This window comes from Anarhichas minor, unplaced genomic scaffold, assembly GCF_050575085.1.
Source record: "Anarhichas minor isolate MPS153535 unplaced genomic scaffold, ASM5057508v1 ptg000002l, whole genome shotgun sequence".
In the NCBI taxonomy this organism is placed as follows: domain Eukaryota; kingdom Metazoa; phylum Chordata; class Actinopteri; order Perciformes; family Anarhichadidae; genus Anarhichas; species Anarhichas minor.
The window spans coordinates 9,684,823-9,708,802 of NW_027466448.1; the positions used below are offsets into that span (position 1 = coordinate 9,684,823).

The following is a 23,980-nucleotide window of genomic DNA, read 5'->3' on the forward strand; positions in this document are numbered from 1 at the left end:
TGAAATGGACTTCCACATTGACTTACAGATACATCTGAATACAAATATGTCATACATGGCGGAATAATCCTGTTAACCACGACGCGTTATTTGTTGTTTACTGTGGTATGTCCTGTTCTGTTGGAATATTATCATTAGCTGCCATTAGGTGTCATGATGTGATTCATATCCTTTCTGCAAAATGTACTGTATTTAAAAAATGTATAGATCTTCACTTTGCACAGCATCCCTCCTCCTTTTTGAACACCTGGCCCTCATTTTGAGACTTTGACTGGTGCAGATAATCATACACCGCTGTAAGAGATCCAGTGTGTTCAGATATGTGGATGGTGGTGTGTGTGATCACTGGAAAGGGGGCTTTGACTCAATAGACGTTGTACAGTATAATCTCAAGCATCACGTCGTGATAAACAGATGTGGACTAGTAGGATATCAGAACTGATACTTTCGCATATGTAACAATTTTCTTTTTTACTTAAAACAAATCTTTAAAAGTATTGATATGTTTTACAAAGTGGACAATATGATTTTCTTTATCAAATTGTCCATACAGGATCAAAACAATCCTATGAACTGCCTATAGTTCAGGATTTCAACCCTAGTTGACCTTTGGTTGGCCCCCTTCAGCCCGTCTTCTTGGACTAATCAGTTCCACTCACACCACTAGCAATGGCACAGTTCAAACATGTGGCGCAAGCCTCACGTTTTTCCTCTAAGGAGTTTTTTACATTGTGTCATGAACTCATTTTCTCCCATTTTTGATTATTTTTAAGTTTCATTGCGCCTTGAAATGAGAAAATTATAATCTGGTCTGATAAACTGAATAGAGTAATCATAAATAAAGTAGAATTTTCTTGGAGGTTTTGGGCAGAATGTATCTAGATGTTTGATAACTTCCATGATACATTATGAAATAGGCCATATTGTAATTTACGTGGAGGCAATTCTCTCCTCTCTCCTCCTCGCAGTCAGTTCATGCATGATGCCTCGCTCATCCAGTGCCCGTGTGCTATACATGTAGTGCTTGTGAGGGATGTCACAAACCGGGCCGAACGGCCGTGACAAAAAAGGGAGACGCATTCAATGAAAGTTGATTAATTATTTATTAGGTTTAAAGTAATATAAAAGACAAACATAAACTAACAGTGACATGTCAGTGATTTCAGCAGTGTAAGTGAGTGGGTGCGTGTAAAGTGTATATGCAGTGTTGTATAGTGTAGAAACAAACCATAACCGCAACAGAAACCAAAATGGGTGTCTCTGGCACACAGGGCCAGTGTTGCAAATGGCCTCAGGTGCTTCCACTCTGCCTGACGACCCTCTGCCACACCCACCTCCACACCTGCAAGGAAGGCAGCCAAACGAACAGGCAGAGAGGGTCGTCACAGGGACAAATTGTATCTGTGTTTCTGTGCTTGTAGAGACACGTTGGAGGTTGTTGGCTGTCTTTGAACTGTAAATCTTTGCTAATGAAAAAGTGACGTTGAGACAGAACCTGTGTTGACACTCACTTCACTTACAGTATATGTACTGTATGAAGTATACGTATATACTCTCTCTCACACACATATTGATCATCTGGTTCTCTTTATCAGGCTCAGAGAGTGGAATGCATTGTTGCTACGCCTGGTTCTCATTTCAGATTTTCACACTAAAGACGGCTCTTCTAATTGCATGAACTTCGCATGAATGTCTTTCGTTTTTTTTTGTTTCCTATATTCTCTCTTCTTTTCTTCGTCTTCCTCAGTGACATAGTAATACAATCGTAATCAACATGTGTATTTTTGAGGTCAAGGAGAACAACTCACAATCGTAAAGACCCTCAACAGCTTTTATCATATCACTTAGTTTGATGTGGTTAAGAGTTTAATTGGTGGAACATTTATGAGGCAGTGATGGGAGGAATGAATGTCTTTTTCCTGTCAGAGTCTTCAGGGTTAACTCGCCCATGGGCACATTTGTCTCAGGTTCACAACTTTGAACTGGTGTGAACTTTTCTAGACTGTCCGGGCTATTTATGGTCACGGCCATTTACTCCTGTTGAACAAATGGCTTTAAGATGACCTGCTCAAACTATGATCTCCCACTTCGGCTCCCTCAATCTGTCAACAGTCGCTTTTTTTCACCGTGTGAGGCAGCCTGCAATAGTCAGTGCCGGTCTCTGATGGATAGTGACAGATATTGAAATAGAAAACAGTCAAATACAATCGTCACCAGGTTAAATAATATTACAAGTATTTGATCCTTGTCTATTCACTTGCCTCTCTCTAGAGGAGGCTCAGAGGTCAGGATCAGTCACACAGCAGCACCCCCGAAGCAATTAAGCGTTTACTCTCTTGATCAAAAACACAGTGGGGCAGTTGCCCTTAATCCGACTAATGTTCCGAAACAATGTGTCTGTTTTGCATGTGACTGATTGTTTTTCTATTGAGAATGGGCACCAAACCAGTGAGCTGTGGGACAAAGCAGCACCACACACGTACACACAGAGAATGTGTGTTTGAGAGAGAGAGAGAGAGAGAGAGAGAGAGAGAGAGAGAGAGAGAGAGAAAGAAAATGCTTTGAAGTCCCAGAAAATTCTTTGAGTTTCCTGTCAACAGTCCCGGAGTATAATGTGAACCAGGAGCGCATGTGTGCAAGGAGAGGGAAGTCTCCCCAGTCAGTCTCTCTCTGCTGGTGAGAGAGGCTAACATCCCTGCAGTCTTTGCTGTTCATTTACCTTTGGGAGTCATGTCCGATTGGGTCCACCTGTTTTTTTAGGATACAGAATTCTTCAGCCTTTAATGGGGGTTTGAACTTGGGGATTTCTCAACTTTTGTGATCGACGTTCTGGAGCTTTTATACTCTTAAATCACTTTTAAACAGCTCACAAATCCATCTGGTCTGTTTCAGATGCAACACTGGTGCCTACGATACCACAAATGTATTTTATACTCGGAGGAGGATTTGTGAGCTGCTAACCACTTCCAGCTGATCAACAAACCAGCCACTCAACCATATTAGCAAGGATGTTTCATTTCTATAACTCACACTGGCCTCTGCTGTTGTTTGCTGCTCTCTGGAGCTACCCGGGTTGGCTCACCGCCTGGCCGGGCATCAGTCGCAGCAAGCCCAAGGTTCAGCTGGACCCTAACGTGAGGGACTGGGGAGACTATTCAGACCTCCCTCCGGGCATCGAGCAGGGGTTGGGGTTGAACGAAGATCATGCGGACAACAGAGGGGTTGGAGAGTCCTCATCGAGCCTGGCTCCGGAGTTGGATTTCCTGGCGGACTTTGCAGGCAAGACAAATTAACTGATCAGCTGATGTACCTACTTGTCTGTTTACCTACTTACAGTATAGTACTTACAGTATAGTACTTACAGTACCCCTTCTCTCCTCCAGGTAAAAAGCGACTGTGGGTGATAACAGCCCCATCACACAATGACCACTACCTTCGTATGATGGAGAAACAGCTGGAAGACATGGAGCAGGTACTGTACTAACTTATTTATACCATTTGGTGATTGTTTTTAAATTAGTTTCATTTAATTTGGGAAAATATTCTGAAGTAATTTAACTAAAAACAGCATCCTTTCTATCTCTTCTGTAACTCCTTTGTCTCTCCCTGTCTCTTTCAGAAAGGGCTGAACTGCCGTCTAGCAGAAAGAGACACATTCATCATCACCATCATCCAGAATGCCATGATGGAAGGTCGGATCCAGAAAACAACTTTCCAAGGAGACGCCACAGTGGAGAGCCTGGACCCTGACACAGTTAGCAAACTGCTGCACTACCTGGAGCTCACCAGCCAGGTAACCAGTTAGTCTTACAACAAGATATAAACAAGTTGCAGCCCATTTGAATTATTTCTTTTTATAAATGTTTTCTCTGAATTTGTCTATTCCTCCTTTGTGGGTACCTGCGCTTGAGTTTTTATACTGCAACAACTGTTTCAGAAGCAAGGGTTCACCATGCTGGTTCTGAAGAAGAACCTGCGGGTCAGTGAGCGCTTCCCTTATCCGGTCCGTGTTGAGGCGATTTTGGAGCTCATTGATCAGCTCCCCGTGAGGAAGCTGGAGAAGATGACCAGAAAAGGATCCAACTTGAGGTTCCATTAGACCACTGTATCATTTACTGTACTGATAGAGAATGGAGGAAAGATATAACAAGTTCAGTCAGTGCACTTTCAATTGAAAGTCATGCTGTTGTAGGGGAAATGACCCACATTTCACATTCTAAAAATTCATCTTCAGTTTGTAGGAGTTGTTGATGTGTAAGATGTTAATGTGTGCTATCCAATCTATAGCACACATTTTAATTGAAGTTATGTAGGAAAAATGTAAACAAATCCTGTTTTTTTTTTTTTAAATTTAGGTGTAAAACCACTAAAAAGAAGGTTGTGATGAAAAGAAAAAAGATGAAAAAGAAGATGATACGGAGCCCTCAGAGGGGAGGTAATGTGACTTCTGTCGTGGCATTACAAAGAAAACCTCCCATGGACAAAAAAGCTGCCCTGAAGAGTAAAATCCAGGATATACTGAGTGGACGGTCGAGGTTTGTTATCCGTAAGGCGCCTGCCGCGGGGTCCACGAGGGGAAAGGGCTCAAGCAGTGGTGGTCGGACGTCTTCTAACGGACAGGAAAGAGTGCACAGCCCTCCATCTGTGTCAAAGAGTAACGATGAAGTGAAGAAAGACAGGTACTATCTTCATATTTTTGGTCCATTTTTCAAACATACTGTAGTAGACAAAAGAGTGTGGATGTTAAAGCCCTGCTTAGATTTTGTGTTCCCATCTGGTTGGTCATGCCTTCTCATCACTTTACACCAGACAGAAGTGCTTTTTTAGAGCTGGATGAACATCAAAGTCCTTTTTTTTCTCTATTCTACTGCAGGCCTGTCTCCGCTGTGGAAGAAGGGAAGATAAGGAATGGAGGGAAAAACAGTGAAGATAAAAAAGAGCAGAATGTAAAGGATGACACACAGGAAAAACAAAGATCCAAGAAAAAGGGTAAAGGGAAAAAAGGGAAGAAAGGGAAAGGAAGAGGTAAAAAGTCCAACAGGGAGCCCAGTGAGAAGGATAAAACGGCACTGGCGGAGTTTTTGAACGCTTTAAAGGGGACAAGAAGGTTAATGGTGAGAACTGTCTCTTTTTGAATTCTGGTGTTTTCCTTTTTCTCAGTCTTTTATCTCTACATCCACATTATAAAGCGCATGCAAAACATTTGACTCCTAAGACATATCTGCACCTGATCAGGACCTTATATCCTCCATTCGGAGTGATGTTTCTGTTTGTGTGTTGCACTGGTGCTAGTTGATCTCAACGCCCAGCAGAGACGCAACACTGTACATGCAGCAGAAAGACGACAGCGAGAAGCAACACTGCGACCTCGCTATTAGGAAGATCACTGTGGCGACCATTGTGGGAGAGGGAAGTGACGCCAAGCTCACACTGCAACACCACCAGCTCGGTAAGGAGGGCTTGAATACTTTTGTGCACGTGTATAATATTGTCTGTTTGGAAATTTGCATTTAATAATATTTGATTAGGTTCTATCGAAGGGTGATCCAAGGAATATTGTGCAGATATGATCAAATTATTTTTACACAAGTAATATTTGAATATTACGAACAAAAAGTTGTGATCAAAGGCAAATATGGTGCTTCTATAGTTATAGCAGTAGAGGTCTTATTCACTGTTAAGTACAACGGTCTGAAAGAGTGAATTTCTTCACTCTCACATTTGTTGTTAAAAGGATCATTTATAGTGTTTTCAAGCTTTTTCCTCTTTACTTCAATTTATTTTTTCATTTGTTATTGAGCTGTGGTGTGTTTAAATGCTGTGGGTATTTCTGACTTCCAACAGCTATTTGAATAGAAAACAAGAGTCTATGGTCTGAGGCTGTAGCACTAAAACCACAGGGTTGCTTTGAGCTCACTGATAACACATGTTTACATCTATATGCAGACAGAGTCATTCATATATTGTTTGTGTTTCAGAGTCGGAGCCTCAACTCAGTGACCAATCAGATCATTTCTCAGATTCAGGCCTGATCTCTCTGTTGAGAGCGGAGCTCGGCCTGTCGTCCTCTGACCTCTTTTCCATGACCGTCACAGACTACGACATCAAACCCAATGTAAGACGGTCTCCTCTGCACTTTGTTCTTTTGTCTTTTAGAGTGGGTTTGGTAAGCCTGCATGCTCGTTTTCAACGCCACTCTCACTCAGGATCACACCTGGAAGTGCAGTTGAGTTCACAGGCGCTCAGAGTGATGAGAATATTCACCTCGTCTGCCAAGCTAATACAGAAGAGGCAACATTTCCTTCAAGCGTGTTGGACAAAGTTGGTGCCATCCTTCCAATTGTTTGTGAAAATCTAAAAGAATCCACCATCATTTAGTAAGAGATTGACAAAATAGCCAATTGTGTGTCACTGAGCAAGTGACATTGCTGTATTTTTACAATGTTTTTTTCTTTTTTTTGCTGTGTAAGGCTAAGCCACGAACCCCTGATGTAAATCTATGTAATACAAGTACACTTCATTTGACCACGCTTGCCTCTCTGCGTTTGCTCTGCCTGATTAGCATTTATTATTCCCCTAGAAAGTCTTTGAGGCTCCTCCGTCAGGCCGTGCTCTGTTCGAGTACATTGACGACTTTCCCTCAAGGCGTTCCGAAAAAGAAAAAGAAAGGAGGAGTCCTCCGTCCTGCTCTAATGGCAAGCCACAGCCTGGAGCTGAGAACTCACTGCTCAGGTACTGTGCTGTAATTCAGTGCTCATTATCCACTAATGCTACATAGGGACAAACAGCCTCTTCAGAAATCACATACAAAATGTTCTCATTCTTATGTCCTGATGTCACATAATGCTGACTTATAGCATACATTTAAACTTACATGGCTATTCCTCTTGATGTTTAGGTTCATGTCTAAGAGGAGACTGCTGCTCATCTCTGCTCCCTCTGAGGACGACTACTCCTTCCAACAGCAGGTCTCTGCTCTCAGTGGACAGGAGTGTCACCTGGGTCAGTAGCTCACCACACTTACATACTGAACAATGCAGAACTGTCTGTGCTGCAGTTTTTGGCGCAAAAAGGAAACGTTACAACTGAGTCAGGTTTCCCCTCTGACCTTTAAACAAACACTTTGTTTGACTTATTGGGTAGAATTAAATAATAACTATAAAAACTGGTCATATATGTAATATGCATAATTTTTATGTTATAATATATTCTTCTTTATACTAAACTATACTGTATTATGCTACCTGGCAGTCATTTGCAGTAAGGGGAAAGCAATAAAGTAATTTACTTAAGTACTGTGCTTGAGTAAAATATTGAGTAATTCCATTGTATGCTGTACCTTATACTTCAACTCTCTACATTTCACAGGGAAATATTACACGTTTTACTGAACTACATTTATTTTGCAGATTTAGATTGATAAACAAGAGTTAGCTCCACCTTTACCAGCTGCACCATTAAAATGATGCTTAAGAATTAATGTACCAATTATTGTAATCCTTCAAAATAATATATATACTATTCTAAAATGGGCCATTCTGCAAAATGAGCATTTTTAGTATATTTATATGCTAATTCGTTTGTAGTTTAACTTAAGGAAAAATCGAATAAAGGACTTTTACTTGTAACAAAGAATTTCTACACTGTAGTATTGCTGCTTTTACTTCAGTAAATGTTCGGAGTACTTCTTCCACTACTGGCTATTTGTTGCTCACATTTACCCACTACTTATTTTTCGTTTTTTCTTCAGGTATTCGCCACTTTGCCATGTTGAAGCTGACTGGAACTGGAGACAAAGCATCAGGAACTGTTGAGCTGTTTCCCCTAAATGGTGAGTCACAGTAATGTGGAGCAGTCTATGTCCACCAAACGGTGATGGAAACATCAACTTACAACTGTGTTTAATAAAGTGCACAACTTACAATTCATCAGGTCACAGTCAGAGTGAAGTGGAGCCGTTATCCCGTGACATGGTCAACAATCTGAGAGAACAGCTGAAGATCAGTAAGGAATACTACAGCATGCTGGTCGTGGGGAAGGATAGCGATGTCAAGGCGTGGTTCCCATCACCCATGTGGTCCCTGGATAGCATCTACGACCTGGTGGACTCCATGGAGCAGCGCCTCCAGGAGGAGAAGCTGCAGAAGAGACTGGGGATCCACTGCCCTGAGGACAGAGGGACAGGAGGCAGCGAGGAGGGGCATTATCCTGGCTATGATGAAGACGGGGCGGACGACACGTACTATCGCCGGTCAGAGGAATGATGAGCGAGAAGGAGAAAGAGGATGCAGTGGAGTGAAGATGAGCTACAAAAATGTCTTGAGATGACACATGAAATAGATCATCACACATAAACAAAGACCTCCAAAAAACCCATCTTCAGGACTTACAGGTCCAGGACTCACATCTTCAAAGACTCACAATGATAAGATGAATATTTTATGTTTGCAAGTAATACATTTCAAAAGCAGAAGATATTTGATTGGTTTACCTCAAAAGGGGAAAGAATGTGTGCACCCTTCAACTTCTTCTTTTTTTTATGAAAAGATGGCTGATTACAGCAACAGTTTAACAAGAAGAAAGTCCATTCAAGGCCGAGCAGATTGTGCTCTTTGGCAACACTTCTGTCCACTCTTTTTCAAACACATTCACTGTGTAAAGTATAAAATTGGAAAGTCCCTCTGTTGAAATGTTGTGATGCTAAAATTTAAATTGTAGTCAAATAAAACAGATGTTCTTTTCCTTAACGCTGAGCTAAACATCTGCTTTTTTTAAAGAGCTGCACCACACCTCGGGGTCAGTAAAACAAAGAGTTATTGATGCTGGACATTCTTTTGTAACAGTTCTATAAAAAAGCACAATTTAACTTTTCTGCAAAAGCTTTCAGTTGTTGAAAAAAGAAAAGAAAAAACATACCCAGAAAAGTTTTATTTTTGGTTTTCTACATTTTTGAAATGTGCAAAGTCATCAACTATAGGGTCATATAGACCAACCAAGGCAGACTAGAGAAAATGGTGAATATGCAAATATCCTACAGCAATGCTCAGTGAAATCATCAAGAGAAGATAAGCAGACTCAGTTTAGGGGAAATGAATTTGCGTGACAATCAACAACACACAAGCCTAAATGTGGATGTGAGTTTCTGCACGTGCATCAGCCTCGGAGCATTGTAGGTCAAGCGACATCCAAAAACATTACAATAACAATACAATAAGCATTGATGCTCCTAATACCTTTGAAGCGACAGACTGACGATCTGGCAGCTTGCCCTAATAACAGGAACGATCAAGTTTGCATTGTGTTGCGTTTTGGATGATGGTAAGATCGTGGTGAGAGTCTGCACACAACGACCTGTAGTGAGCCTTGGTACAGTAGGTTTATGTGGAGTCTGATGATGAAAGTCACTTGACCTTTGCTGTCAGCGACCCAAAGCACACCTAAAGGTCTGAGGCCGCTACAATTTCTGACTTACATTTTACTTCCTAAAACCAAATTTGTACATTCTTGTTGTTCCAATTTATTTTTTGTATTTGGTTGTTTAATTTACTTGTAAAAGATAACGTAAAGTTTTGAATTGATCAGATATCAAATGACCACAGAAGATTTCCTTTAATTGCAAAACTTTCACACGAAGTGAAAACCCTGTCACAAATAAACGCTGCAGCAACTCAAACACTCTACAGCCTCTATAAGGGTGATCAAATCAGTCGCTCACACCAGTCTGAGGGCCAGAATCCTTAAAATACACGGGACAATTCCGGATGTTGATCCTGAACCAAAGCTTGACAAATCTAAAATGGCCACAAAGTCAACACCCAGAAACAGTGCATGGACCACAGTTAGCTCACATTTGATCGCAATCTATACACACACAACTATTAATGCAGGGTTGCCACGACACTTTGTATAGACAGTTTTAGACCTGAGAGGATGAAGGCTGCAGACTTTGTCGATCCACTGACTTATCATCTAGCGCTAATTAGCTAATCTTAGCATGCTAAGAATAGGAGCGTGAACACGGCAAACATTTAACCTGCTAAACTTCGAAGTGTTAGCGTTGTGGTTGTGGTTATGTTGCTCTGCTTGCCTTGGTAGCTCAAAGCTCCACTTTGCCAAAGTGCAGCCTCACACGGCTGTAGACTGTTGGTCTTGTTGTTGTGCAGACATGTGGTCAAATTCTTTATTATAGTGTGGTTGTTGCTTAATTGTAGCTTTTAGTCACATCACATTTTTGTTGAGTGAAATCACTCGTCACATTTGAACTGTGTTTAAAGTGTTTAATACGGTTGCAGAGGAACAAGTCTCACAGTGGCCCTTCCACCGAGTGAGTGGGCATCAGCTGTTAAGCACAGAGGGAAACTGCAGGGAGTTTGCCAGGTATAGGCAAATCCATGAGATCAAAACACACAGATAACAGAGGCTGTGAGACTCACACCCTCACAAAACACACACATACTACAGGGAGAGGAAGTAGTCTACTAATGTAGCTTACAGAACAGAGTGTCCACCCCCCACAGACCAACACAGAGTCACACACTTAATGCTTTGTCACACTCTTTGTCATTCGCTTTATCTCGATACCTCTCTTGTCTCTCTCTTCGACAGCGACAGAAACTCACACAGATACACTGAACAAACACACTCTGCAACACTTTTTACACCAACCGTTCAGACGAAGCAGCGTCGCCTCGGATTGCTGTCCTCAGCATGGTGAGTACAACTTAACTGTCAGCTAACTGTGAAACTATTTCGATAAATTACTTTTTAGATATTAGAATTAATCGGGAATGTCATTGGGAAAAAAAGAAGCTTTTTGGAAATCTTAATGTGTAAAGTAGCCTATTAAGAATGGATATTATTCAGTATTTCTTTGCAAATACACCCTCAAGTAGCCATTAATTTTTGTACATTTGAATTTGACGATGCCATTTGTTTAAGCAAGTTTCTGCATGTATGATTAGAGAGGATCTATTATATTTAAATAGTCAGCTTGCATTCGACAGAACTTGGACTACAAAGTCAATGTAGCAATTTACTTACCCATCAGATTATTTTAACTTGAATATGTTTTTGTTTCATTTTCTTCACATATAAATATGTGTAAAAAAGGAGTCACCATTAGGGTAGCTTTTTGTGGTTTCATGTAAACTAGATTGAGAAAGACAACGTTGGCCTCCACTTTTAATCTCACTGGAAATAGAAATCAAGGTTCCTCTTTGCTTTGACCAGAATACCTCTTTCTCTCATTTCTTTTTTCAGCAGGTCATTTGGCTAGAAATGTCCTTGTGATTGATAACTGTACAGACAGCAGCCTTTTTATTCATGGTTGCAAAAAACAGGGAAACTAGCTATAGCTAAACATCTAACACTCCAGTGGCTGTAGTCTTTGTGGCCAACATAGCAATGGTTCTCGCGTCTCCCCATGAGTTTACACACAATAAAAGTGACCCTGCACTGAAACAATGGATCGAATACAGGGTAAATCAATCTATATGCTTAACCAGAATGTACCGTCAGTTGCCAGCTTATCTATCTGAAACTAATGCAGTCTAATACAACAGCCCTGCAATAAATCCTACCTTTGCTACGCTATAGTGGTTCTGTTGTGCTGTGTTGGCTAAATATTGTAAATGTTTTACAAAACTGCAACTCACAAACATTTAGAGAAGTGGGAATTGCAACATGTCTGGTACAGAACATATTGGGTAATTTTGAGTTTGCTGTGGTTAAGAAACAGGGAACTTTTGCCGGATTTCATATGCAGCCACATCATGTCAGGCTTCGTGTTGACACCCTTCATTTCATTATGCCACCCCTAGAAGATGTTACTGGCACCATTAAAGTGACACTCCACCCAAAGCCTTTTTGTTTTTGAGGGCCAAATACAGAAACTCACTTGGCTTGAGAAGTGGTTGGTAAGTCAAAGCTGGCAGTGGCCAACATGAAGAGAGTCGCCGTGACTAGCTGCACTGCTTGGGAATGCAACTTCTAAAACCATTCATTGTACATCATTACCCATCAAACTGGGATCATTCTAGTTACAATAACACACTGTAGCTTCTTCTCCTTTTTTTTACTGGCAACATGGTTTGGTGTCAATGTCAATGTTTTTACAATGTTCTAGCTGGGTGTTATATTTTGTTAAGCTCTGACGTACAACTTCCCGTTTAGGTTCATGCAGTTCATTTATTCTTTCCATTGCACAGTTTTCCTTTTCCCTCACTTTAACTGCTCCGCTGTAGGAATAGCATGCTCTTATCTCCACTTCCTTGTATGGCGCTGACTCCAGTCAAACCTGCCTTATTACCAAAGATGTGGTTGCTACTTGGTCAGTTCATTGTGGCACTTTGTAAAGCAGCTGCATGACTGAAATTGACCGAACCTGCTATTTTGGGCATATTGGTCATTCTGCTGTTGGACAGACACTTTCAGATTGCAGATGTTTGAATGGCTTATCCAATCATGCCATAGCTAGAGCAACACTATAGACTTATTTCTATGGACTTCTTTTCAGTGTAATAAACAATCAACCTGCAACACACGATAAACCATTTAGTCGTTAAAGTTCATTCAACCTCAAAACAGGCATATTGTAAATATCTCTCGCCCTCGCCTTCCACAGTAAATACTTGAAAAGAGTACCTTTTGTTTACCTACACTGGAGAATGTGGCAGGAAGTCAACATGCACTGTGGTCTGAAAAGCAATAAAGCTCTTTGTATACCTGGAACGAGCAGTGACCAGTTTATCTTTTTTATAGTACTGTATAATTAACATATTAGAATTTGCTTTCAAGTGTTGTTTAAGTTTTATCTGTCTGCTTATGAGAACGTTCTCTTTTAAAATTGCTTTTCATTTATACATTTTAATATGATGTGAGGTACACATTTTGGTTCCCTGTTCTCATCTTCGTAGGCTACATTATCCAAATACTCACAATAAATTCCATATCATAGAGAAGAGCTTTTTATTTGGATAAATGAAGGAAACTCTGTCGGCTAGAATACAGGACTTTGTGTTTTGGGGAGCTGCTGATTTATTCAGTGTTGTAAGTGGTTAGAGTGTTACCTTTCTGTGACCACCAAAGAGAACTTAACTTAGGCTCATTTGGCGTAAACACCCGCCCTGCATGGTTCAAACATTTTACAGAGAGATTTACACACATTTTACACACATACATTCACACACAAATAGCCACTAAGAGTAATTCGGGGTACAGTGTATTTTTCTTAAGGACAATTCAAAACGACTAAATGGCTGATTAATGGCAACTTGTACCTCCTCAGCCACACCGGTGTGTGAAGTTGTTCTATATGTATTTGACATGGTTTGTGTTAACACGGACGAGCCAAACAAGAAAAGAGACAAACAAACAGATAAGTTGATAAAACAGCGATAGAGAGCAAGAGTTGCACGAGTGGAAATCAGAGAAGGAAATGTCCTGATAGCAAATAAGGTATTTTAAAAGTTGTGCAACTTTCTGTTCCTATGTGAATTTTCATGTCAGTGCATTCTGTTGTCTTTTATTCCTCTTTTGCATTGTACAGCAGTTTCAGTTTTAGGACTTTCAATAGCTGAATTCATTTTGTACTCTGGCATGCACAGAATATCCGAATATCAATTTCACTTCTGGTTATGTATTCTGATATTTGACTCCTTCTCTGGTCCTCTTCTATTCTTTCCAGGAAAAGAAAGCGGACGTAAAGGCCATGATGGCTCGCTTCCAACCGGCTGGGGCGAGCATCGATGAGACTTCTCCACCGGCTGGACGCATCAAACAACCCCTGCATCCCACCCTCTCCTCCGGCCCAACCATACAGACGAAGAAACCTGTCCTCGATAGCCTCTCAGGCGGTGCGATAAATATTCCTTCTAAACCCAATTTTCTGAAATCTAAAAGTGACGTAGAGGCACATGAACCAAACAAAGCTAAAGCCCTGGCAAGCAGGTTTGGAAACAACCAGGACGACACCAACACAAAACCTTTTGTTGTCAATAAACAGCAGCTACCCTTGAAGTCACCTTTCTCGCAGGCTCCTGAAGCGAAGGGCCCTCTACAGAAGCCCCCGCTCAACAAGCCCTCTCCGAGCGCCACTCTGTCCGACTCCAAACCGGCCTTTCCTAAACCGTCTCCGGCATTTAACTCCAAGCCCAGCTGGGTGAAAGAAGACAGCGCTAGAGGTTTACAACAAAAACCGAGCAGCAGCATTATAAAATTGCGGCAGCAAAATGAAGAGATGGCAGGAGGCCATCTGAACACTGCGAACAAACCTTCGCCTCTGCCAAACACTGCGAACAAACCTTCGCCTCTGCCAAACACTGCGAACAAACCTTCGCCTCTGCCAAACTCCGCTTTTAAGCCCCCGTCCAACTTCAGGAGTGCTCAGAATAACTTCAACAAGGAGTCAGATAGTGACGGGAAAGCTGACGGAGCCAACAAACCGCTCCTCAGTCCTAACTCCGTCCCTCCTCCAAAACCTCTAGCCATTAAAAAACCTAGCATCAAAAAACCTCAAAACCTTTCTCCTCAGATGAGCAGCAATATCAGCGATGGAGCTTCAGGCCCCAAGCGAAACCCCCTCACCAACAGTTTAGCTTTGGGCCCTGCTCCCGCCAAGCCCAACCGACCCCCCAGAGTCAACCTGGAGAGCTTTAAAAGAGGTGCTGTGGCCTCTGATAATGGTAAGTAAGGCTTAATTTAAAAAAGTTACTCATAATGAGGAGACAACCACCAATCCAGTGAATGAATATGTTACAGTATTTACACAAATGAAATCAATTGTCACTGTGGTGCAAAACATTACACGGTCGCATTTTGCAAAGTTATTTTAAAGTGTAGTCTGAGGCACCGCCGAAATAATAAGAGCGTAAAACACTCAGTATCCCAAAAATGTGTGATCAGACGTTAAGTGCCACAGATAAACTCAAGCAAGCATTCTTCATTTAGCTAACAGTTCTTACTTTTACTCTTGCAGGCTATAAAGAGCTCTACAACAGGTCGATTTTAAGTATAGATATATAGCACTGAAGTATAAAGTTAAAATCCAAACCATTACTTAATGAATTGGTAAAGATTTCAACCTAAAAAAACAAGAGATTTCTGACAGAAGACAATTTACAACTGGAGCGAACTGAAGTCAGAGACACTAAACCCTCTTGCGGTGCTGGTGTCTACATACAAAGTGTGATGACGAGGTGTGACTGAAAAGGTTGATTGTGATTCTTATGACCTTTAAGGCTGATATTTGATATGATATGACGTAGGTTTTCTTTAAATTGTGGAGAATTATTTGACGCACTATAATGTCCTTCATTTTGGGAGATTTTTTAACTGAAAAATTAAAAATTTGGGGTTGGGGTTGCAGTGATTTCAGTATACAACGTATACATTTTATTACTTTTTCGGTATAAATCTCCTTCATATATCTAATTTATAACCAGGAAGGCAGGGGAATGACTTGACTTAAACCGCTGGGAAAAAAGAGAGTTTTAGCAGAGTAATTCTGCAGCAGGTGCACATATGTGAACCCGCAGGCAGAAATACTTCAACTTATCTGGCTGCATTCACAGCATTCGTTTTCCATTTGGTATTTCACGTCTTTGTCCCTCTGCTCCCAATCCGTGAGCAACAAATACAGCAAACCAAACACTGCAAATGTTTTCAGCATAATTTGTTTCAAAACCATATAACGAAAACTCTCTTTAAGCTTAAGGCACTTGCTGTGAAGAGGTTGATTGTTGTCTCAAGAGCATTTCCTCTCTGTCGCAAGCAGCGCTACTTCGGACAGACTTCCGAACGCTTTTCAGAAGTGTGAAACGTGTGAAACGACTCGCTTCACAAGTTAATGTGGTTTGTTACTGATGTTAGCAATGTGTGGCCTGCAGTTGTTGACTTGATTTTGCTCGTGCATGATAACTTCAAAGTCAATTATTCTTTGCATTTTAAGATATGTTCATACAGCAGCTCAATTTGCATTTTGTCTATTCCGTACAAAATGACTGCAAGTCTCACAGAAGCTGCAGTACAGCTGCTTTAGTCACAGAAACACGCTCGGTTCCTCTATTTCCCCCGGCCAAGTTCCCTGTCCAGTTTCTCCTTTCTCCTCCTCCCCCCTCGCTCTCTGCTCTCACAGCTGAGTTTGTTTCCCCACATGAGGAAGTAAGTTCCTGCAAAAAGGGATAGTTTCGAGTGAGAGGCTCTGTTTTTAAACACACACCCGACCTGAATTGATTTCCAGTCAGAGGAGAAGGATGGCTGGTGGCTGAAATGTGTCTTAACACAGACAAATACTGGACCAAAAATAACACGTTTAATGCTACATTTCTATTATATATTTGTTTTGTTAACTATAGTTTGTGATTTAATTACATTTACTCAAGTGCTGTAGTTCAATTTCAAGGTACTTGCACCATGTTTTGCTACTTTATTCTTCTACTTCCCTGCATTTTAGAGCAACATTGCAAAGTTTTTACTCCACTAGTTACTTATAAAATTAAATTATTTATAAAGTAGCTGCAGCTAATATAAAAACACAGAAATGGGCCATTCTTCTCCATTATGAGCACTTCCACTTTGAGACCCTTTACTAGCTTTTTCTGATAGTTAAATTCAAATGCACAACTTTTACTTGTAATGGAGTATTTTCACAATGTCACATATTGTTTGTTGGGACGTGTCCGACTTGGGGTTTCATTTTGCATGCGGGCAACTATCCTAATTAACTCTCTGAGGATTGACAAAGCTATCCATCTATTCATCTGTACACTTGCAGTAAGCTTTCTATTTTGGGACCATGTGGTTTTGTTACAGGTCCTGGCGCCTTTAAGAAACCCATCATCTCAACTCCTCTGGCCTCTCACCCCAGTAACCACCTCAACCATGTGACCCCGACTCAACCCCCACAGCCTGCAGTTCCTAGTCTGCCCCCCCGATACCCTGGAGCCATGTAAACCTCACACAAACACACTTACAAAATATATATACACTGTATGCTTTCTAGGGAAAGCTTCTCCAGTTAACTCAAGAATAAATCCTGACTACGTTTTTCAGGACCCAGGAAGATGAATGCTATGATGACGTCGATGAATTTAGCAAAGCTCCTCCACCTCTACCGTCATCTACAGGTCCAGTAACATCACTACCTGATCACACGTGATGTGTCATGAGCACATGTGGCAAGGCTGTTATATTTATAGCACCACAGGAAGACAGAGGAGGGCTGCTGAACCTTGTACTTTATCTAAGACACACATAAAAGGAGCGTTTTTAGTCAGTTTTTAGTCAGCAATTACTGTTACCATCTTTTGTAGCTACTTTGGGATGGTTATGTAAATGATATACCGTATGGCTAAAGCAAAGGTTGTTTTTTTATTTCTATCAATACGAGACAGTCAAGTTTAGTTCTCATTGAGTGACACGTAACACATAAATGTGGTTTTACATGATTTAGAATCAAAAGATAAAATGTCTGAGCCACTCTGTGAATGTTACTAAAATACTAAACAGAGTAAAAATAGTCGGATCGAAAGTATGAGTTGGATCATGATGATCGTAGCTATTGCACAAGGATCAAATTATCTTGTAATGTTGATTAATTGTTTCTCTTTAGGTCACCCAAGTCTGAGGGCAAAGGTGAGACATGCTGATTTACTTTTACATAAATACAAATATGCATACAGTCACACGTGCAGATGCAAACGTACATACATAAGAATACTCATATAAGAACATGCATGTGTGCTCATAAAGACACGAGAGGTGTGCAGCGCGTCATTTTTGAAATTTTCAAAGTAAGCAGACTACTGCTCAGCTTTTAAAATATAGAAAATATGCATTAAATGTCTGCAGAAGTGTGACATACATACGTTATGATGTATGAGAGTAATTTATTTCTATTCGCTGTTTTTTACTCATGCGTTGTTTAGGCCCTGGAGGAAGATAATGATGATGATGATGACGGAGAGATGTATGAGGATCTTGATGAACGATGGTGAGAGAGAGCGTTCTTCATTAAATCTTTACCTGTTTATCCCACATCTCACTAATTCTGCCGTGTCTGTGAATCCGATTTAGTATAAGTGTATTTATCCGTAGTTGAACTCTTTCAGCCAATCAGTCATGTTGACATTTATATGGCTGTCCTCTTTGTTAATGAGTTTGTAATCTTAAGAACGTCTTGGTAGTCAACCAGTGAGTGGATTTGTTCATGTGTCAATCCGTCACGTTTATAATTATTGCCCATTGTCAACTCTCTCTCGCACCCAAAAGGGAAGAGGTTGGACAACAGCAAGAAAAGAAGAGGGAGAAAGAGGAGAAGGAGGAGAAAAAACGACTGGAGGCTGAGAAGAAAGAGCAGAAGGAACGTGAGAAGAAGGAGCAAGATGCCAGAAAGAAATTCAAAGTGAGTAAACAAGACAGCAACTGAATAAGTAGCTAGACCCAGCAGGGGGTTAGCTTAGCTTAGCATAAAAAAGTGACAAATATTCTGTCATGAGCATGTCATAAATAAATGTAACAACCTAATATTTTTGTTGATTTTCTTTGTGTCTGTGTGTTTGCATATACGTTTGTGCACGGCTGTGTGTGTTAGTTGGTCGACCCTATTGAGGTCATCCACCAGGGGAAGGCTCGTGTGGATTGCCGAAGCAGTAAGAACGACCTGGCTCTGAAGCAGGGAGACTGTGTTGACATCATACGTGTGCAGGGCAACCCGGAGGGAAGGTGGCTGGGACGGACACAGGACGGATCCAGTAAGCTCACATATTTATCCCTCGTTGGTCTCATTGTCTTCACTCATCTTTGCCATAACATCCCTCCAGTCCGATCTGTGAATACAGGATAAGACTTTCAATTACATCTCTAATCCTAATTTGGGAAAATAAATCTACCCAATATTTTACTCTTTGTTTCCAACAGTTGGTTATGTGAAGACCACTTCAGTGGAAATTGACTTCAACAGTCTGAAGAATCGTCAAGCTCAGCAGGCGTACGAACCCGAGGTATACGATGACATCGACGTGGTCTCTGCTGATAAAAGGTACGGAGTTATATATTCTAACTCTACATCAACGTGTTACACTTAACATTGCTAGTGGAGTTTGACTGTTCATGTTTACCACATGTTCTCCAATCTATAGTGAGAAATGACTAATTTCTTGAAATGCTTCTCTCTCTACAGTGGGATGAAAGGACCAGGAGGTATGCTTAAAACCTTGCAATTGTATAACTCATTCCATTATATCCAGTTACAGCTGATGTCAAGGTTGCTTCACTGAGACAAAACACGTCACCGAGTATGTAACGCATTCGCTGTTGTCCTGTAGTTGTCCTGCCCCCGCTACCAGATGACGATGGAGAAATATATGATGATATTCTTGATTCAAACCTGGAAGTCAGGTGGGAACTGATTTGTATATTTACAAGAAATTGTTAAATGGCGATTTAGTGTTTCAGTACAATATGCTTGAGATGGATACACAGGAAAATGGATTAGAGAAAGAAATGCAGGTCTATTCATGCTTGGTTGGCTCTCTAGTCCTCTGGACTCCAGGTCTCCTTCTACGAAGCCTCGTAGCTTCCTGCGGATGTTTGAGCGGAGCAGACGTATTGACAGCACTAAAGTGTAAAATACACTCAGTAGTAAGACTGATCACAGACCTACTGTCAACTGTTATTAATCCCTAATCTTTCAGCTGCCACTCCCCTTTCAATGGCTAAACAGTTCCTCTCAGTCGCTGTTAAATGTTGATTTTCTCCCCAGATCAGCCACTCTACCTCTTACTGAATAACACCGACGGATGTTTATTTGCTGTTGTTTCTGTGATTACAATCAGTGCAGCCGATTATCTGTGATTTTACTAATCTTCTCGAGTCCTTTGCATGCCTCACATTGATGTACGACTATTGACGTAATCAGACAAATCAAGGCAGCATCTGCTAACACCTTCAAGTATAGGCCTACTAATGCAGATATTGTGCAGTAAATCATGAATATGATTATTCATTTGGGCTGCTTTGAATCATATTAACCTACTTTTAGTTGATGATATAAATGATGTAACATTTTAATGATTTTGTTTTTTCCTCTTGTGCCAGAGTGCCTCCACCCAGCCAGTTTACTGCAGAGGGGAATTCAGGTATTGTTCGCTGTGATAATACTACGATGTTTTTAATCGATATTTAATGAAAACATCTTGTGATTTTTATTCTTCTCTACAAAACACAATGTTGCTCTATTTAAGAGCAACTGTGTTTTTTTAAATTTTACTTCATTTATTTGGTCTGTTATGACCACTCGTAGTGGTTAGCAGTTTAAATAGCATTGCTTCTACACTTTTATCTCTAATAAGTTATGTTTGTACTAAATGCATAAATTACTTCCTTTTATATCAGCTTTACTAATTACTGACTTCTTCTTCCATGCGTTATCTAGAAGGAGCAATCGATGAGGATATATACGATGATGTTGACTCTCAAAATCTGCCTCCCCCTCCTCCCATCAGCAGGTACAAGTACATCCGTTTTTAAAACTAAATAACCTTCTCAACCAATTAGATTCTTGTATTTTTCAGAAGTCTCAGAGAACATATTTTGGTTGACAAAAAATATGAAGTAACCAAAGAATCATTTGCTTTTGTTCTCCAGCCTTCCACATCTGAGAGGCAAAAGCAAGACAGAAGAGATGGACCCGAAGAAGCAGAAAAAGTTTGAGAAAGAGGAGAAGGACTTCAGGAAAAAGTTTAAAGTTAGTCGCTCTATTATGTCTCTAAGCATATTTATATTAGTGTTACCAAGATCTCACCTGCTGAAAAACTTAACTGCTCTATAATGCTCCCTAATTTAAACGCATTAATACTTTTAATCAAAATTCATTATCATGTTATGTATAATAATCCTAGTTAATTTAAAGTTTGACTTTTGCTTGCCATACATGAAAAGCCGACGTGCTATCATCAAGAACGTCAAATTAAAATATCTTTGTAGTCACAATATTGATGATGTCCTTCTCTTTCAGTATGAAGGGGAGATACAGATGCTGTACCAGGTGACCATCTGCCCGGCACTTACCAATAAGAAGTGGAGTGTGAAAGAGCTTCCAGTCAAAGCAGGAGAGAAACTTGACGTCATTGTTAAAGCCGTGGACAACAAACTGATCTGTCGGAACGAGGATGGCAAGCGTGAGTAGCTGCTGCTTGTTACTGTTTGTGTTTGCAAAGAAAATAAATCAAAACATGTGTTCAAGATTCCTCTGTTGCTTTTTTTCCCCCATTCGCTGCGTCACAAAATTGGACCTTCCAAGTCTAAAATCTGTCTGTGTGTGTTTTACAGTTGGCTACGTCTCGACCGGCCACATTGATATGAAGTGAGTACCACGAACATTCGCACGAGAAAGAGACACTTGACAATATGCTGTCTGTACTGATCGTTTCCTTTCTGTTTACAGCGATGGAGATATCTACGATGACATTGGAGATGGTATGTTTTACAGCTAATCTTTCATCATTTCATATGAATTTATAAATATCCAGACAGTGGACCTAAATCAATATAAAAACATATTTTAAATGAATATCACATTTTCTTTTCAGATTGCATCTATGACAACGATTAGAAACATCCTAAACTGGGTTTATTGTTTTACACTGATATTGTTCATGTTATTTATTATGTTTATTAATAATTCATTGGAAAAAAATGTTTGGTTCGCCTGATAATCAGACAGAATTGTCATTCATTATTTATTCAACACCATTATAATTAATGAATAATTTGGACAAGTCAGAGGTTGATTCATAGATCTGGATTCTTTTTTGTTTCGTTTCCTCAAAAACAACAAAACAAAACAATTTGATGAGGATATTACTTGCAGCATATCATGTAAAGTTGAAAATGTTTGTTAGAAAAGTATTTGCGTACGTCTGTCTGCCTTTAGAAACTCCACAGCACTGTATGTGTACATGTAACCTTCTACTGTGTTTTGCATTTTTATAATAATAGCTTTATGTTGTAAACATTACTTGGTTATTTTGTCTTTAGTTAATGTCCATGATATGATGCTGTGTGTATATTCCATTGCTATCTGTGCTCCCAAACTAACTCGGGTGTCTCAAGTTTTAACATGTAGACTAAACGACTGTTCCTCTATAACACTGTACATACAATTGTGAAAAACATAAATACAATTTAGACTTTTCTCTACACGTCTTAGTTTGTCCTTTGTTTAAAGTAAGAGCATGTCTGCTATAAAGAGAGTGCTCCTGTTCCATAAGTACATCTAACAATATAGCATGCACCATACACTGTGGTGTGATGCTTGTGAACTTGGGTGATGTGTGTGCAGGTGTTTGATGTGTGTAAGGCTAAATTAAGACAATTTAAACTGGCTTTCCCCATTCAACAAGGAAATTCCAACTCCTCAATCATGACTTCTCTGCGCAGTTTGTATGTAAGAAGGGTAGAGGTGACATCTAGTGGCAGCCATCAGAAACTACAACAACAGCAAACTTCATACTGGGATTTGGATTTGAAGTACAAGTTTGTCATCCGCTGTGAAGATTAAAGATAAAACAAAAGAACAATGATTGGTACATCTACCCAGCTTTTTAAATGTACACTTATTTTGACATGATTAGTTGATTAATCGATCAAAATAAAATGAATTGGTCTTGGATGGACTTTGTAAAAATAAATTGATTAATTAAGGAAATCATCGAGTATATATCTAGTATATGTATTTATTTATTGTGTTTGAGCTGTTTCCGGGGGAGTCAGACTTCCTGGCAGTGCACCTGCATGGCTTTGATATAACTAAATAAAAGTGCCTCATATAATAAATGATAAGGTGCATTCTGCTGTCATGTATGAACAGGATTTTATTTATTTATTAATGTGAGAGGCTTATTGTAACGTAACCTAGTGACTCCCTTTAAGTCATTTATAATAGAGTAATATCAACTAGATATTGGTATGTAGGCTGCAGCCTCAAATACATATAATTAATGTTCATGTTTAAGTATTATTAATTCTGTTTAGGTTACATTACCTTGTGAAGCTAGTGAGTCCACTATGAAACGGTCATCGTCTGTTGCTTTAGTCCATTGTTGCAGTGAAAAAGTAAAAAGTAAAGAAAAAACAACACTGGAAATGTTACATTACAGAATGACGTTTGGTGAACAGTGAATCGTAGCCCTGGAGGTTTCAAACTGTCCTCTCATATCAAGAAAAAAGCGAAGAAGAAGTCACTTCCGCTCTGTCCGGAAGTGATCTACTTCCTCGCTTCAACATGGTTCCTCCGGTCGCAGTGTCGCCGCTCATCAAGGTAATAATAACACACATGATTTGCCCTGAAGATGGCATGTCATCGTTGTGATTTTGTCAATTTAAAGGGAATAAACTACTTTTCCTCTATACGTGCATCTTCAGGTGAACTGTCGTTGATGTTAGTTGCTAGAGTAGCATGCTAGCTAATGCTAGCAATGACATTGACAGGCTTGAACATTACTCCAGATAAACAGTTGGAGGTTAACAATCGAGGCATCTTCCACATCTGTCTGATGTGAAGTTCGTGATTATTATTGCTAGCTGTAGATCTATTTCTCGGCCAGTTGTGTTTAACACAGTCACACCAATGAGGTCAATCGCACTGGGTATATTAAACATACTATGAACACTCAGTTAGCTGGTTGGGCATAGCCTTTTCACCAGTTAACACCTGTGAATCACTTTTATTTCAGACGGCCAGATGGTCTGCTCTGCTGATCGGCGTGTTCTATGGCAAACAGAGGTTTGGTAAGTCAATGTCTGCGCATGCGCCAATGTGTCATAGTGTCAATGTCCAAACTTCAAGGGCAACATTTAAACAGAAGTGAAGTAATATAAATGTTTAAAAGTCTCATTTAGTCCAGTAAACCTAAGCCAATCCCAGCCCATGTGCAAAGTAAAAGTCCACATTCAAACAAACACATTTTTGAAGGGTTTGTTT

General features: G+C 40.2%; 2 protein-coding genes across 4 annotated transcripts; both read left to right on the forward strand.

Annotated features, from left to right (window-relative positions):
* Positions 1 to 3,008: 3,008 nt before the first annotated feature.
* On the forward strand, positions 3,009 to 8,587 carry ccdc80l2 (coiled-coil domain containing 80 like 2). Its single transcript, XM_076104829.1, has 12 exons — positions 3,009 to 3,279; positions 3,384 to 3,472; positions 3,620 to 3,793; positions 3,938 to 4,089; positions 4,356 to 4,679; positions 4,874 to 5,114; positions 5,293 to 5,449; positions 5,979 to 6,115; positions 6,581 to 6,732; positions 6,899 to 7,002; positions 7,751 to 7,831; positions 7,933 to 8,587. Exons 1-12 carry the CDS (start codon positions 3,009 to 3,011, stop codon positions 8,262 to 8,264), a joined length of 2,214 nt encoding a protein of 737 aa, XP_075960944.1. The 3' UTR covers positions 8,265 to 8,587.
* A 1,987-nt stretch (positions 8,588 to 10,574) lies between these two features.
* On the forward strand, positions 10,575 to 22,669 carry fyb1b (FYN binding protein 1 b). 3 transcript variants are annotated; one of them, XM_076089665.1, is made up of 19 exons: positions 10,575 to 10,710; positions 13,685 to 14,681; positions 16,810 to 16,945; positions 17,050 to 17,123; positions 17,609 to 17,631; positions 17,925 to 17,989; positions 18,268 to 18,400; positions 18,590 to 18,749; positions 18,916 to 19,036; positions 19,178 to 19,197; positions 19,323 to 19,395; positions 19,535 to 19,621; positions 20,095 to 20,135; positions 20,432 to 20,504; positions 20,644 to 20,743; positions 21,014 to 21,176; positions 21,328 to 21,361; positions 21,443 to 21,474; positions 21,588 to 22,669. In XM_076089665.1, the coding sequence occupies exons 1-19, from the start codon at positions 10,708 to 10,710 to the stop codon at positions 21,608 to 21,610; spliced, it is 2,358 nt and encodes a 785-aa protein (XP_075945780.1). In that variant the 5' UTR covers positions 10,575 to 10,707; the 3' UTR covers positions 21,611 to 22,669. The 3 variants fall into 3 exon arrangements, 2 of the variants coding, with proteins under 2 accessions (XP_075945780.1, XP_075945788.1); XM_076089673.1 differs by lacking the exon at positions 19,535 to 19,621; XR_012953430.1 differs by lacking the exons at positions 20,644 to 20,743; positions 21,014 to 21,176; positions 21,328 to 21,361; positions 21,443 to 21,474; positions 21,588 to 22,669 and having other exon boundaries at positions 10,577 to 10,710; positions 19,535 to 19,638.
* Positions 22,670 to 23,980: the final 1,311 nt, after the last annotated feature.